This window comes from Molothrus ater, chromosome 1 (genome assembly GCF_012460135.2).
Source record: "Molothrus ater isolate BHLD 08-10-18 breed brown headed cowbird chromosome 1, BPBGC_Mater_1.1, whole genome shotgun sequence".
Lineage (NCBI taxonomy): Eukaryota > Metazoa > Chordata > Aves > Passeriformes > Icteridae > Molothrus > Molothrus ater.
In genome coordinates this window covers 99,990,712-100,006,079 of record NC_050478.2, presented here as the reverse complement: position 1 = coordinate 100,006,079, position 15,368 = coordinate 99,990,712, and the positions used below count along the sequence as shown (strand labels likewise).

At 40.1% G+C, this 15,368-nt stretch overlaps 1 protein-coding gene across 5 annotated transcripts in view; it reads left to right on the top strand.

Annotated features, from left to right (window-relative positions):
- The window catches only part of LOC118700124 (low-density lipoprotein receptor class A domain-containing protein 4), a 284,193-nt gene that overhangs the window by 88,187 nt on the left and 180,638 nt on the right, over positions 1 to 15,368 (top strand). For all 5 annotated transcript variants that reach the window (XM_054514103.1, XM_054514102.1, XM_054514105.1 and 2 more), the window contains one exon: positions 13,189 to 13,646. In XM_054514103.1, coding sequence (XP_054370078.1) covers positions 13,607 to 13,646 — 40 coding nt within the window. In that variant the 5' untranslated portion in view covers positions 13,189 to 13,606. The remainder of the gene's footprint in view (positions 1 to 13,188; positions 13,647 to 15,368) is intronic.

Sequence of the window (15,368 nt, the reverse complement as noted above, 5' to 3'; positions counted from 1 at the left end):
AGTAGAAGCAAATAATTTTTAACAGTGCTATGGCTGACAGCCACCTTGGGCTGCTTCCACCCAGCCTTATCATCCATGGGAATGCTTTCCTAAGGAGCAGCTGTAACAGTGAAGTAGGAAATTTTTCATCCACCTAATTGGAATAACAGAGAGAAGTCTGGTTTTTATAACTTAGATTTGAGGTATTGCTAATAGATTTCAATTTGAATGCTGTGTGTTTAGTTCCTGATATTTTTGTAGGTGTCCTTTGCCTCTATTCCATTCACTTTCACGACAAAATTGCTTTATTAATTGTAGCAAAAGCACCTGTAGGAGGACTGGTTCATATTCTTGTGAAGTGATTTTTTCTTTTAGTGTAAATTAGTCTTCTCTTTAAGCAGTAAAACATCTGCAGTGATGGCATGAAATGCTCTAAAAGAGCATTTACTGCAGGCATGGTTTGCATCCAGGACTTTGTACAAAGACACAAGTGTGTACACAAATACACCAACAGTTTTCAGAGACGTTTTGTGTAGCACTTAAAATGACAAGAGGTTGTTGCAAGTTGCTGACATATAAAAAGGCTGCAAGAAAGTGCCTCTGAATTGGGAGAATGTATTTTCATTCATTAAGAGGGAGAAGATTACATTTTTCCTGAAGTCACTCCTTGTCAGACTGTTCATTTGCAGTGGTTTTTTTCTTTTTTAATTTAGCAGATTTGTCTGGGGTTTTGAAGGAAGGATTAAAATAAAAGGAGGAAACTAGATCCCTTTCTCACTTGTAGGGGTGGAGGTTTATCCCAGCTGTGACTGCTGCTAAGTTCCCTATAAAATGCTCATGTGTTGCCCAACTTCTCTCATTTGTTTCAATTAAAATTTGGCATTGTCAGTTCAGACTTTTAAGTGCACTTTGGTGGTTTATATTATGAAGCTGAGTAAGGAAGGCAAAGCATATGTGTGCAAAAGAGATATTGAGTTGGAAACTGGAATTGAACTACATTCAGTTTTTGCCAATGCTGCTTTTAAGTTTGTGCTATTTTAATGGTTTCCTGAAGTGATTGTGTTACTAAAAAAGTACCCCTCTGAACTGGAGTTTTTGATGTTTGCTTCTGGCTACAATGTAAATTTGGTTTGGTTATTTGTTAAAAATCCACACAGCTCTCTCTGCAAATGCATATTTGATTTTTTTTTTTCCTCGTGAGTTCTGTGTGATTTTCATAAAAAAGCCCAGAGCCTTTTCTGCATTCTAAAATAAATGTGGAGCTTCAGTCATGTCATGAAGTCTCAACAGATAAAAAATAGGGTTTACATTGACATATTTTTATGTATAAGATGATGCAAACAGTAGCAAAACCTTTGACTTTTAAAATTGTGAAGATATACGTGACTAAAAACGGCTCATTACCAATCCATAATGTGCACTGAATTAACATACTGGGGTTGGTTGGTTTGGTTTTAGTTCTCTCATCATGGCGGGGAACGATATTGCACATCGTTTTGGTTGCTTTTTCTTGCACCTTGTTTAAGAACAAAGAACACCAACAAACACCAGACAAGGAGTTTTAAGCTAGAAGAGATAAGAAGAGGCAGAAAAATGTCTAGATAAATCAGGATCAGTCTTGCTAGCTTATGCGTGTACTGGGTAGCAACCAACTCCTTCCAAAAAATGGGACTCAGAAAAGTAATTCTTCCATTTGCCGTAGGACGACAGATGTGATGCAGCTCCTCTGGGGTTGTCCCCTCAGTGATAGCAGCCCTTTTTCTGCTGTCCCAGGTGACAGGAGGGCAGGCAGTGGTCCCCAGGGCATGGGGTGTATCCCTTTCAGCCGGAGGTGGGGCAGTGCAGTCAAGTCTGTGCATCACCTGCTGAATGGAAGATTGCAGTTTACCTGTGGGTTCTGGGATGGCCATCCTGCTTCAGAAAGGTTTTTTGACACCTTCATGTTCCCTTAGCTCAAGGATGCAAAGAAATGCTGCAAAGCCTTCCAGAAAGTGAGTGCCATTTGCAGGATCTGCATGCAGCCCCACGGATTTTGCATTTAAAAAGAATGTGAGGCACAGATATTTAGTTTGATGGTAATTAACTTTGAACAGTGTACTGAAATATCTGGCACATTTAGAAGTGTTTTAAAATCAAGGTTTCAATTTGTTTCTGAGAAATTTTGTAGTTAACCCAGTTTCTGCTCTTGATGCATGAGTGACTGGGTACCATATGATGAACTGTGTTATATAAGATGCTCAAATTGTTGATCCAAAATTCTAGCTATTTAACTCTTCTGGGATCTTAGTGTTTCTTGTTTTATTTTTGTCCTGTTTTCTCTTTTCAGTATTTGAAGTGTTGATACGAAGCCCTTTTCTGCCAGCGCTGTTAGCAGAAAGAACTTATGTATACCCATCTGCCTGTTCCTTGGGCATGGCAATGGGTTGCACTACCAGGAGCTTTTACTGTGTGGTAGATTATTACAGGAGGGATTTTCCTTGCTTTCCCCTCTGTTTCCTCTAAATAGGTTTGTTTCTTACAGCAGGATATAGTGCAATAAGAATAATCAGCTTCATTGATTCCAGCTGCTTCCTCAACAGAAAAACTACATTTTATTTGGATGAGCTTTGCTGTCTCCTAAATATTTTGAGAGGAAAACAAGCTTCTCCCTTTCTGTGAATCTTTCCTACCCAGATGTTCAGTTCTTTATTGTATTTTATTAATAAGTCCAATGCTTTCTTAGCTGTAGGGCTGCAATGCAGCAAGCAGATGCTCCTGTTAGAACAAATTTCATGATATTGGAAGCTTAATTATCAAAGGCACAAAGTCAGACTCTCATTAAATTTTCCCCTTGTTTTAAAGGGAGGGTGGTGGGGTTGAAAAGCAAAAAGTATTCTTTTTTTATGGTAAGACCGATGATAGGTTAACAGCTTGGAAATATAAAGCTGCAGCTCCATGACTTAACAAGGAAGATAATGATTGTTCATCTGCAGAGATCATTATTTTCTTCTAATATGAGATTGCAGTGTTTCTGTATGGGGTTGTGAAGCTTTAATTACAGTTTGCAGTTATTTATAAATTATGACTCTGCAGGCCCTTCCTATAGGAATCTGTCTTTATTGCAGAGGGTTGTGGTGCTGGGGGAGAGGACTGACTAGTAGGCTTGAAATATTGCACATGTAATCTCATGGACATTTAAAAGTAAAAGTTGTGGGTTTGTACTTTTAAAAGGCTGTTGCAAAACACAAAACAAAGCTAAGGGATGGTGTGCGTGGAGAGTACGAGAAGAGAACAGCTGAATGGGATGTTTGCTTGGAAAAAAAACAAATCAGCCCAATTTTCCTTCATAAGAATACCAATTGTTGAGTTCTTTGGTCAACCTCCCCTTGCTGTTACTGAGGGGTGCTGTCAGCATTGTGTCAGTAACACACTTCTGCACTTCCATGCAGTCACAGGCCTCAGTTGCATCCAGACACTGTATGTGAGCATAGCAAGAATGATTTTAAAATATAGCAAGGGCATATTAAAATATATCTATTATTTTAAAAATATTGGCAGAAAATAGATAAGGCACTAGATTACACAAACACAAACACAGTGTTCTTAATGAGTTGTTTGATTTTGCCAGTTAGGATTAGGAATGCTTCATGAATTAAAGCTGAAGTGAGTGAGTTGAGATTTTATTTTATTTGTGCTAAGCAAGAGCTTCTCGGGAATTTCACAGATTTAACTGGTAACAGCATTGCTTCCCATGTCTTTTTGCAGTTTGTTTATGTAAAAAGCTGTCCTTCAAGCACAGGAAGAAAATAACCTCTTTTCCTTTTGTATCTTGAGTAATGGGGAGTTGGAGAGAATGAACTGTGGTTTTCTGGGACATGAGATTTAGCTCATCACCTCAGGATACTGCTTTCCTGATGTGCTTTTCATATGATTTTTTTTGTGAGTTTTTGGAGTAGTTTTCCAGTAGATTTTTTGAAGTAGGCCAGACTTGAAGCAGAGTATGTATGTTGGTATTACCTGGAAATAAAGAATCATTGACTCTACCTTAGTTAAAACTCTTTCTTTGGCATGATTTTACAATGCTAATTGAGTTGGTTTGGATTTTGGCAGAATGATGTACTCTCTTGAGAGCAAAATCAAATTAATCAAAGCTCTGCTTTAGCATTTTCTGTCTGTTTTACCAGTAACACTTCTGTTCCCTAAACTTTTTATAGCTCCTTAATCCACAGGTAGAAGTTATATGTACTTTAGTGACTTGATCTGAAGCCCAGAGAGATCAGATAACATGCCCAGAAATGTGAAGTCCAATGTACCAAGTCCAAGAAAAATACAAGAAATGTTAACCCGTTATTTTGTTCCTTTTCTCATTTACGTGTTGAAAGCTGGAGTAAAATTGTGTTGTTAGTTGTAGCTAAGACTTGCTGAGGCAATTACTTATGTCCCATTGACTGGAGGGCTCAAAAGCACACACCTTTAAAATGCTGAAAGAGCACTTTCCTCAGTGTTATCTGGATTATTGAGTAATAAGGCAAAGTTCATTTTCCTTAGTCTGGCATGGACAAAACCACCATGGACACAGGAGAAAGTTTTGCTCGGCTATGGCTTCTGATACATATTAATCTTGTTGTTATGTAGTGTCATTCAGAGGATAACATTCAAGTGGATGCTCTGGAAAGCAGAGCAGCAGGAGACCACGTTGAAGCAATGGTTTGGATCCATCTGGATTGTTCCATTAAGATCAGAGCTCACCCATAATGATGGAGCTGCAATTTAAACCTACCAGTTTGGTTAGATACTGGTCAAAATGGAGACCTGGTCTTAATGGAGGCAAATGGGAATTTAAAACTCCTATTACTTCATGTAGATGGTTGTAGTTTAGTGTGAAAAAGCTGGTAGAGAGTGCATCAGCAAACCTCATGGATTTTCAGTCATCTAAAATCTGGTGCCATTCTACAGCAGAAGTTTTAGGTATTTGTTATAACAAGGGTCCCTTTGGATACAGTCATACATCTTTGTAAGTTTTCTATGGTACTGGAAGTAAAGTGGATCTGTGCAGTCAGAAACAGTTGCAGGCCTTCTTGAGGCTGGGAGAAGCATACACATGAGCCTGCACTGCACAGACTGCCTGTGTCTCCTGTGCTGCTCCAAGTAGTGCTGGGAACACCCTGTAGCTGATGTGCTCAGTGCTGTCAACATTTTCTTCAAATTGGGTTTTTCTTGTCTGGATAATGTTCCATTTGCATTTCTTCACGCAGCATGCAGATGATGTTGGCTCCTGAGACACTGTCAATAAACCAAATGAAGTTTTGTGGTATGGCTTGATTTACAGGAAGATAGAACTAGTTTTGTGTGCATAAAATACTAGTGGACTTTCCTCTTACTTTCCTTGCCCTCCTGAACAGCTGATGGGCGTTAATTGCACTGACTGATTCAGCATTCCAGAAAGTTAGGCCATTCTTATCAGTGTTTCTTCAAATAATATGGTGTCAGTTTATGCTAATTCAATTGTATAACTCATGCTTGACTCCTTAGCAGAAGAGGATTTGCTTTGGTCAAGGCCCAGCTGCACAGGAACACTATGTCCTTCTTGAGGCTGGCTGAGCACACTCACTCCCCAGAGTTGTGCATAGCAAACCCCAGTGCTGTGCAGGTAGTAGCTTTGTACTCCAAGACAGTGATTTCATTCTCCAGCAGCTTCCTCACCCCTGAGGGTCTCTTCAGCATCGGTTCTTTTTTCTTTACAGTTAGAACTGTTCTCCTCTGCATTTTGCATTTGTCGAAATGAGCATAGTGTTGTGCTTTTTCAGTTGTACCTTGTGTTTTGACAGAAATTGGAATAATTTTCGGTAACTCTTATTAACCCCTGAATTTTTAGATTCCCATATATTTTACTCCATTGTCCCTTGTACTGTGGGAGGACTCTCCCATTCCGTGTCCCTAAGATGCTTGAGATTTTCACATGAGAGATACTGTCTTCTACATTTTCTTTCCAGAACAATGTGCAGATATTTCTGCCTTCAGAAACAAAGTGCAGCTTGGCTAGATCCACACAAGTCTGACTTTTTTGAGCCAAGTAGGTATGTGTGTCTGTGTATTCATTTTGTGTAATAGGCGTTTTGGCTGCTCTAATGGATGCAATGGGAGAAGCTGCTATCATCTGTGCACCTTTTTTTTGGTGGATGTGATGCCCTTGCCCAGAAAAAGCTGTCAGTGGAGAGGGGAAGCCTGACATTGGATCTTGTTGGGATGATGGGCATGTGTGACATAATTGTAATTTGCTCCAGAAAACAAGCGCTGCCCATTTGCTTTTATTATGCAACAGAAGTGCACGGAGATGGCAAATAACCATGTGCCCCTGTTACACCTAAAAGCCTAAATAAAGAGCTTGAGGAGCTTGTGTTGGCTGATAAAAAAACAGAAACTTGGCAAATGGAGAGCTTGTAAACAACATACAGTGAGTGTGTCTGTGTGGTGGGTTCTCAGGATGAGGTGAAAGGGAGCCAGAAGAAAGATTTTCTTGAAGCAGCCATGGGTTTCTGTGGGAGTGGAGAAGGAGACAAATGTGTCTCGTCGTATGCTCAGCTCTGCATTGATGATGGTCTGACAGCAGAGCAGCAGTGGCTGTGTTGTGTTCTCCTGAGGTGTCCTCTCCTTGCTCACACATCCATTGTGGCATGCCAGGGTTAAATGAGTCACTTCTGTGTCCTACTGCTCCTTGTCAGGATGGTTCAGGTTCTGCAGCTGTGAATAACAACCACGGTTTTCCAGTGGTGTGCAGCATTGTTAATGCCTTTTGGATTGTAGCTGGATGTTGGATACTCGAAGTCTTGAGATATGCAGGATTCCCATGGTTTCTGTCTACTGCTCATTTCCCAAACAAGTCACAGAAACACCAGTCAAAAATTTGTCATCTTTTTCTCAATCTGTTCAATTTCTGTTCAGTGTAATTTTTGCTTTTACCAGCCTTCTGCAAATTCAAATAGTGACCCTTTCTGGAAAAATACTAAGACTGGATTCTGCTCTTACTACCTTTTTGTTATTTTGGCAAATAAAATTCAGAGGTCAGGTTTTTCTTTGACTGGTCAGGTTCACAGAGCAGCATGATTAATAATTTTGTGTGACAGATTTGGATAACTATAATTTTATTAAGTTGCAAAAATAAACAGTGCAATCTTCTTACTTGCATTGGGTAACACAGCTTGTACAATTTCTCCCAATAATTATCTCATCCAAATCCAGTAGTTTGCCATGGAGATCTTAGTAAAGATTTCCACTGACTACATTCTGTCAGCACAGATATGATAAAATGTATGGCTTCTTAGTTTGTTTGTAGAGATAGAAAATAGAGGATTCAATTATTTCACTTAACAAGATGAATGGAAGGGAATGTGGCATGTTTGTTTGCATTATTGGTTATTTATAGGATTTCTTCCTATGTGAAAGGGCTTCCCAAGGAAGTGGTCACAGCACCAAGGCCGCCTGAGTTCAAGAACTGCTTGGACAGTGCTCTTGGACACATGGTGTGACTCTTAGGAATGGCCTGGAGCCGGACTCAATAATTCTTCTTCCAACTTGGCATATTCTGTGATTCTGGGGAATAATACTTTCTACATGGTTACCAGAGGCTATTTACTTCAGCATGAAGTTACCAGACAGACCAATTTTTTGCCATTGCTTCAGTTTGTTCCTTCACTCCAGAAAGAAATAAACAGGAGGAAGAGGAGAAGTGTCAGTACTGAAACAGTTATCCTTTTCCTTTTTAACTGGATCTTGTCTGCAATGCTTTTTGTGGCATGTGCTGATGTTTGGGATATATTTTGCTTTATAAAACATTTTCTTAACAGGCTAGGAAAAACACTGCTGGGGTTTGGCTCTTCTCAAGACCTGTTTCCTGCTTCAGCTAATAAAAAAAGACCACCTTGCTTTGCTTGTACTCCATTTCCCCTAGTGTAGGGAGTGCTGTAGCAAAAAAGAAGTAAGAAGAAGCTTGGACACAATTCCTTGACAAGCCTAAGAGTATCTGATAATATCTGTAGGAATATAAATGTGTATAACATAACTTAACATCCTAACTCATTTTGCATGTTGCTGAAATGCACCAAAAAAGTAAAATACAGCAGCTGTTTAAAAAGTCCCAACTGACCTATGCAAATATTGAAGATTGAAAGTAAAAACAAATTATATGTGTGTGTGTGTGTGTGAGAGAGAGAGAGAAAGATGTGCTTAGATAAACATATTTCGAACATCTGGTTTTCTGCTTGATTTGTGTATGGTCTCCTGTGAAAGTTGCCTTGAGTTTTTTTAAGTGGTCTTTGAGTTATGGAGCACAGTATTTCCCAAGAAGCAGGATTTACTTAGCACTGGTGCAATGCTATCTTGGAAGGAAGACAAATTATAGACAGAAGTAAATAAAATAAAATATATGAGGATCACACAGTAAAATGCAGACATTACCACTGAAGATCAGGTATAATTGGTTGCTATTAATTTATCTAGTTTTGAATCTCTGTGAAAAGCAAAAACAAAGCTTGGAAAACTTGGTAAATACAAAAGGAGCTGGACAGGTGAGCTATATGTGTGCACAAGAGCATTTTAAATGGCTTTAGCAAACTTTAAAAGATTTTTTTAAAAAAAACCAGTTCAATTAAAAAAAAAATGTTGGAAGTGTTTCTCTACCCAAAAACTACTTAGAGAAATATCCAAGTCTGTGCTGCCTTAACCTATGGGATGTATAGGCCTTACTCCAGCCAAGTGTTGAAGCATGCTGATAGTTGAGTATTGTGTGGGTTTCAGCCGGAGGAGTTTTTTCCTTGGAGATGTGCTCCCATCTCCCGTTGAGCTGGAGCGATGCTGCCAGCCCAGCCTGCCCTGCTCCTGTCCTCCATTCATCCATGGGGCAGGGCGGTGCTGGAGCATCCGAGCTCTGCTGGGGCTGCCCCTGCCAACCCTCCTTCTGCAGGGACCACAGGGAGAGCAGGGCAGGAAAGCTCCAGCTCTCTCCCCTTCTACACTCCTTCACCTGAAAGCAAAAAATCCAAGCATGAGTTCTTCCTTGATTAATTTAATTTAAAGCACAGCTCACAAGTTGTCCAGTAACTTTCTTAAAAATGTGAATGCGTGGGCTCCCTGTACAGATATTCCTGTTAGGAAATGTGTTGTACACCTTAGTGAAATGCTGTCCTTTACCATCCCAAAGGATGCCAAGGGCTATCACAGGAAGTGTTTCCTATGGTTGTAGCTCTTCTGGCAACACACTGAGTGAGTTCTTCAAGCCTGTGTGGGAACTAAAACATGAGCCAGAGAAGCAGCAGACTTTATATAGTGAAAGGAAATGGAAAAATCCCCTCTCAAAACAAAAAAAACCAATTTGCAGCATTTACATGTCAGCCAGTGCTTTTGAGTTTTTCAAGATGTTACAGAAATATCAGTCTTGGAAAAAGCAATATTTCACTTCTTCTTTCAGAACAAGTTCCTCCAGTCTTGTCCTGGTTGATGGTTGCATAATACTCCATAAAATGTAGATATTAATGCAGAATTTAATTATACTCTTTGCTTACTTTTCTCCCTCAGATTCTTTTTTTAACGTTACCCTTTTGATTCTTTGAAAGTTTAGAAAAGGGAAATAACATGTTTACTAGCTAAATATAACATGAGAATGTGTAAGACACAAAAGGTGTTAAATAGTCAAAATACTTTCTGTTTGCAATTCATGTGAGGTTTAGATGGTGGTGTCTTTCTCAGGACCAAATCTGAGAAAAGTGGAGTGGATGAAAATAAGTGGATTTGATTTTTCTTCTAGATATTCCATTGTGTAAGTGCATAGTAGCGAAAAATCCTTAAGCTACATATTTATACAGCACAATGGTTTGCTCTGGTTTGCTTCTGAGACTCATAAAACACTGCAGAGTAGGTGAATGAAAGCAGAAGTGGAAGCAGAGTTCTTGTTGCTATTGGAAAGAAGGCAACAGATGGAGCAAAGAGAAAAATCTCTATTCTTTCTAGTCCACATTTTCTCTTGCCTGCTAATCAGTTCCCACTGGGGTCTCTGCAGGTTGCAAAAAAGTTACATCGAAGATCACACCTTATTGTAGTTCTATCAGTATTGTTTATTCTCTCATTTTTAGATGGGTATTTTCACTTTTTGGGCCCTTAAGCAGGTTGGTTCAGCATTTCTGCACCACTCTGGTAGAAAAGGATAAGCACATGGCTTCAGTGGAGTTGGCTGAGCCATGCTGAAATGTGTCAGCAGAGGTCCTGACCCTTTCCATGCATGCAAACATACCAGTGTGTTGGGAAACAAACATAAAACTCCTCCCTTTAAACATAAGCTCAGCTTTAGTGGAAAATTTCTGGATAATGTGAAGTACAATAGAAAGGCTGTAGCTCTGCATGCTCTTTTAATTGAAATTTTCAGTTTTCCTTATTTGCTGTGGTATCATTTGGGCTGCTTTGTCATCTTCACCTGGATGCATTCATAATCTGAGAAACCTGAAATTGTGCAAAGGTGACTGATTAAAGTCTGCCTAATGAAAAGGATCACCAAATAGGCCATGCAGCTGTAAGGAAGAAGCATTTTATAAGTACTGAACTTGGTTTTGAATTGTGAAAAGGCCCAGCAAGTGCTGAGCTATGCACAGGCTTGCCCCAACATCCTGCTCCAGTTCCTTCCATCCTGCATCCGCCTCTGACTTTGTTACCTGGCACTGGAGAAGAGCACTTTTGCATGGTAGAAAATGCTCATTTAGGGCAATCAAGAGATACCAGCATACCTTGAGTCCTTAAGGAAGGACTTAAACTGGATGCAGTGCACTATCCTTTGAATATTAAGGTCTGAATAAACTCTTGAAATGTTTCAGTATCTTGTAATGTTGTTAAAATTACATCTTTCTTTGTGAATAAGCAGTGGTTACTGAAAGTGCCTGTGTTGTAGCGTTCCTTCAGCACTACTGGGTTCTTAACTAGTTTAGCAGAACTGTTGAAGATGTGGAGAATAATTATTCTTTTAATAAAATATTAATTTTCAGTAAAGTGAAAATACTTTATTCTTTTAAGAATTAGAAGTTTTTGATATCTAATATATAGAAATCAAAAAGGAGAATTTCCCTGGATGCTAATGTATTACTGCACATCTCTTGAGCATCTCTAAGATGTGAAATGAAAATGTTGAAAATAGAAACATCAAAATTTTGGATTTATAAACCAAAATCAAAAGTTAGAAGACTGTAAATGTAAATATGGACCTCCTCTTATAAATATAGAGGAAACTTAGGCATCTAGAGAGAAAGCTTGGGAAATGAGTACAGCATCCACCTATAGTCATTATAGAATAATTAGCACAGTGTTAAGACCCAAAAGAACTATATGCTGCTGTGTATCTACATTGTATTTGCTCCTTTATATATATTTTAGAATAAAATAGCCTCACATGAAATTGTTATTAGTTGCATTGAGCACTTCAAAGGGTTGAAAAAGTATCTCAAGGACCTATATAATATTCAGGAATAATGGCTTTTAAAACACTATTCTAAAATTTTTTATGCAGTGTTTTCTGATAAAAGATACTACACATATTTTTTTTTCTTTCTCCCTTAATTTCCACTTTCTTCTCTATTAGGTTGAGATGTTTGGGTAAGAAATGGGGAAAACACTTAAAATCTGTTCTGTAACCTTATTTGCTCTGAATGCAAATGACTAGATTTGAATACAAGTAACTAATCAGTCATTCCTGTGCTGTGTGTTGAGACAAAAAACATGTGTTCTTCAGTAATAGTGGCATTACAAAATTGGGGGGAAAAGCAATACCATTGAGATTAATCTTTGCTAGCGGCTAGCTTCCATTCAATGTGTTGCAAGGAAGATGACATTCATCAGGTGTCAGGCTCACTTGGTTTCAGTGGCACACTTGAGGAGAGATCCTTTCTGTCCTTCACCCAAGGTGGGTCCCTGATGAAGCCCTCGAGGCCTGGCTGACTGTACCCCAAGGAGCATGAAGTCTCTGCAGTTTTGGACTCTCTGGGATATTCAGAGTCCAAAACAGGCTTGTTCTGAAGCATATAAGCTCATCTCCAGATGTTGCAGGTCAGGGTGAAGGGTGATGTGGGGCTGGGGAGCAAGCAGTGCGTTATTGCCACCTGCTCCCTGAGCTGGCTCTTGCAATGCTCTGCAAAGCAGCGGCTGCTGGGACTGCCATACTCTGACAGGGGCTGCTCCAGCAGGTAGACCTTGGGTCCAATCCTGTACTGCAAGCCCTGGCTGGACTCATAATCTAAAATCCACTAGTAGGTCATAAGATCATCACAGATATATTTTCAACCTGCCTGTGCCACTGAGCTGGGAGATAGTGAGCCGAGCATCATCGCATGAGGAACAGGATGGATGGGGAGTGATGGGTTCTCCTCCAAGTCCTCTTTTCTTTCTTCCTTGCTTTCTACAATAATCTTCTCCTTAAACACGTGCCTGTCTGCTGTTCACTTTCACCCCATTAAAGTAATTTTATCCTAGTTTTTAAAATCTGGGCCTGGAACAAGCTGTAGTTTTCAGTGAGCTGTAAGTATCCATGCTATATAGGAGTAGCAGTATCAAGTGAAATGTAACCACCTTTCTGCCTGTGTAGCCTGTGGGTGTTTTTAACCAACCTCATTGAATGTCTGAAGGCACCTGAATTGTATCAGCTGAGTTACAATTGAGATTTTTAAAAGATAATCTACAGCAAGACATACAAAGTTTGTTAATTGACAGGAAGAAATGCAGAGGTTTTTAACCGCAGAAGACTGTAAGAATGGCATATATAGTGTTGGCACACAGCTCTCTTTTTTCCTGCTCCAGAAAAGGAGGGAAGCAGCTATATGAAATGCTAATAGTTTCACTGTGGTTTTGAATAGACTAGACTTGAGAGCCTTGAGTATTTTTCCTTTTCTCTTTTAACTGCAATTTTGTTATTGTATTGCTGCCCCCATCTCTGCTAAATATGGCTTTTGAAATGTAAATCATATCATGTTCTCAGAGATGCATATGACACCCTCAGCACTGTTCCTCTTTGCACTTCAAAGAGCTGTGTGGTCACACTTTGCATCTCAGCAAAATCGCAAGATTTGCCTTCTGAAGATCTCCTTTAATGTGTACAATCAATCCCTGATAATGTATTTTGGGTTTTTGTTCCCTCGAGTCTGTTAATTTTAGTGTTGCTACAGGTCATCAGGAAACATAATCTCTTCTTTTTTAATTTCTCAGTGAGCGTGCCTGAGGGGAGAGGAACACAAGAGAGGAGAGACAATTGAACATCACCATCAGCCGAGACCTGAAAAAATGGTGCTGGATGAACACAGGATTAGAACTTAATTGTAAAAGGGAAGGGAAGTCTTGACAGAAGATTTGCTTCATTTTCACATTCATCATGGCACAAATCCTCTGGCTGGCTGGTTGATGGGACTGTCCAACACTTCTCCTTAGTTTCAGTGCAGATCCCTTCTGCTTACACATCGAAAGACCTGGGAACAGGTGGGAACTGGATGGTGCCAGATACAGGAATGGAAAGAGAAATGGACTCTGACGAGCTAAGATGGAAGTGACTTGACAGCAACAAGCTCAGCAGTTGTCTCCAGTAAGGACAGGTTGAGACGGGAATCTCAAGCTTCTCTGGAAGAGCAGTATGCAGGAAGCTGGTTTTCAGGCCACAAATGCTTTCACAGGTAAGGATTTCTGTTCTCTTTGCTAGGTGCCCCGTGGCAGGAAGGAAGGAAGGAATGATGAATCTGACTCCATGTTCTCAGAAGGCTAATTTATTATTTTATGATACTACATTATATTAAAGAATACTAAACTAAACTATACTGAAGAATACAGAAAGGATACTCACAGAAGGCTAAAAAGATAATAATGAAAACTTGGGACTCTTTCCAGAGCCTCGACACAGCTTGACCCCGATTGGCCATTGAGTCAAAACACTACAGAAATCCAATTAAACAATCACCTGTGGTAAACAATCTCCAAACAGATTCTAAAGCAGCAAAACACAGGAAAAGCAAATCAGATAATTATCGTTTTCCTTTTTTTTCTGAGTCTTCTCAGCTTCCCAGGAGAAAAGTCCTGGGTGAAGGGATTTTTCCAGAAAATAGGAATGTGACACTGTTCTAGTTTCACTCATATTCTCAGGATGATTTACTGGAGTTTGGAAAATGAATGGGTCCTGACTGTCATTAGCATCTTGTAGTACTTTCAGCTTAAATAGTATTTAAAAACAATTGACTTGAAGACCAGTTCAACACTTGGATCAGCAGCGAGGAACACAGTTATCCATGTTTCTGCTTTCAGAAATGGATGGCCATGAGCCTTGGGGAAAGTTTATCTCAGCTTTCCTTGTTAAAGTACTCATTAACAGCTTAACCATGAGTGGTCTCTTGGGTCAGTATAAAATATAGTCTGTAAAGTTGCTCTTGTGCTCAACACAGGAGTTTGGTGAGGCTGCAGGATGGACATGGTTCATATCAGGAGGCTTCTCAGCAACATGTCAGTGTTGAGCCTTATCTTTTCTGCTGGAGCACATCTCTGGGCAGACCTTGCCAGGCACCCTCTCTGTACTCCCCCCTCTGCACCACTGGCCTGCTGCAGTGCTTGAACTGGCTAAACTGGAGGGTTTAAATGGGAACTGTTTCACCTCAGTCTGATGTATTTCTCTGTAGATGGATTAAAAATAATGCAATGAGAAAGAGGATGCCACGCTGGTGTAACTTTCTGAGGAAAGCTCCCTCTAGTGTAAAGTCTGCTGGAGTTCATTTAATGCTTTCCCTGTATGGGATAGTTTCTAATTTGAGAGGCAGGAGGAGGAAAAGAGGATGAGCAGATCCTGCTGCTTTGTTTCCGTGTCTGCCAGCCAGCTGAGATACAGCAAAAAATGCGTAGAAAATCAACTGGATATTACTCTTGTTTTGGTAGGTCTAGATAAGGGATTAGTACCACAGTGTAAACTAGTGATGTGCAAGAGATTTATTTTTCTAATATAAAATATTTTCCTTCAGAAGGAGTTTTGGCTGCAGTGGGGTGTGGTTCTGTGTCCAGCTGTCTGCACCAGCACAGCAGTTTGGAGTGGCGGTGCAGCTCTGAACTGTCTGTGTTGCCTTGCTTTGATTTACAGCCTGGTTTCTGTGCATGCCAGTGAGACGTGTCCTGAAGGAAAGGAAACAGGAACTCTCCTCCACATGTGCTCCAGTGCTGATGGGAGAGGTGAAGTCTGGGACAACCCCAGGGCTCTCCTTCCTCTGTCTAGCCAGCAGCACACTCCTAAAGCTCCCCACTGCTGTTCTAGTCCTTGCTGCTCTCTGCCAGTCCTCAGCTCTTTCCTGGGAGTTTTTGTCACTCTTTTGCTTTCAACCAAAATTCCCAACTGTGAGGATATCTGCTCTCTTCCTTAACCT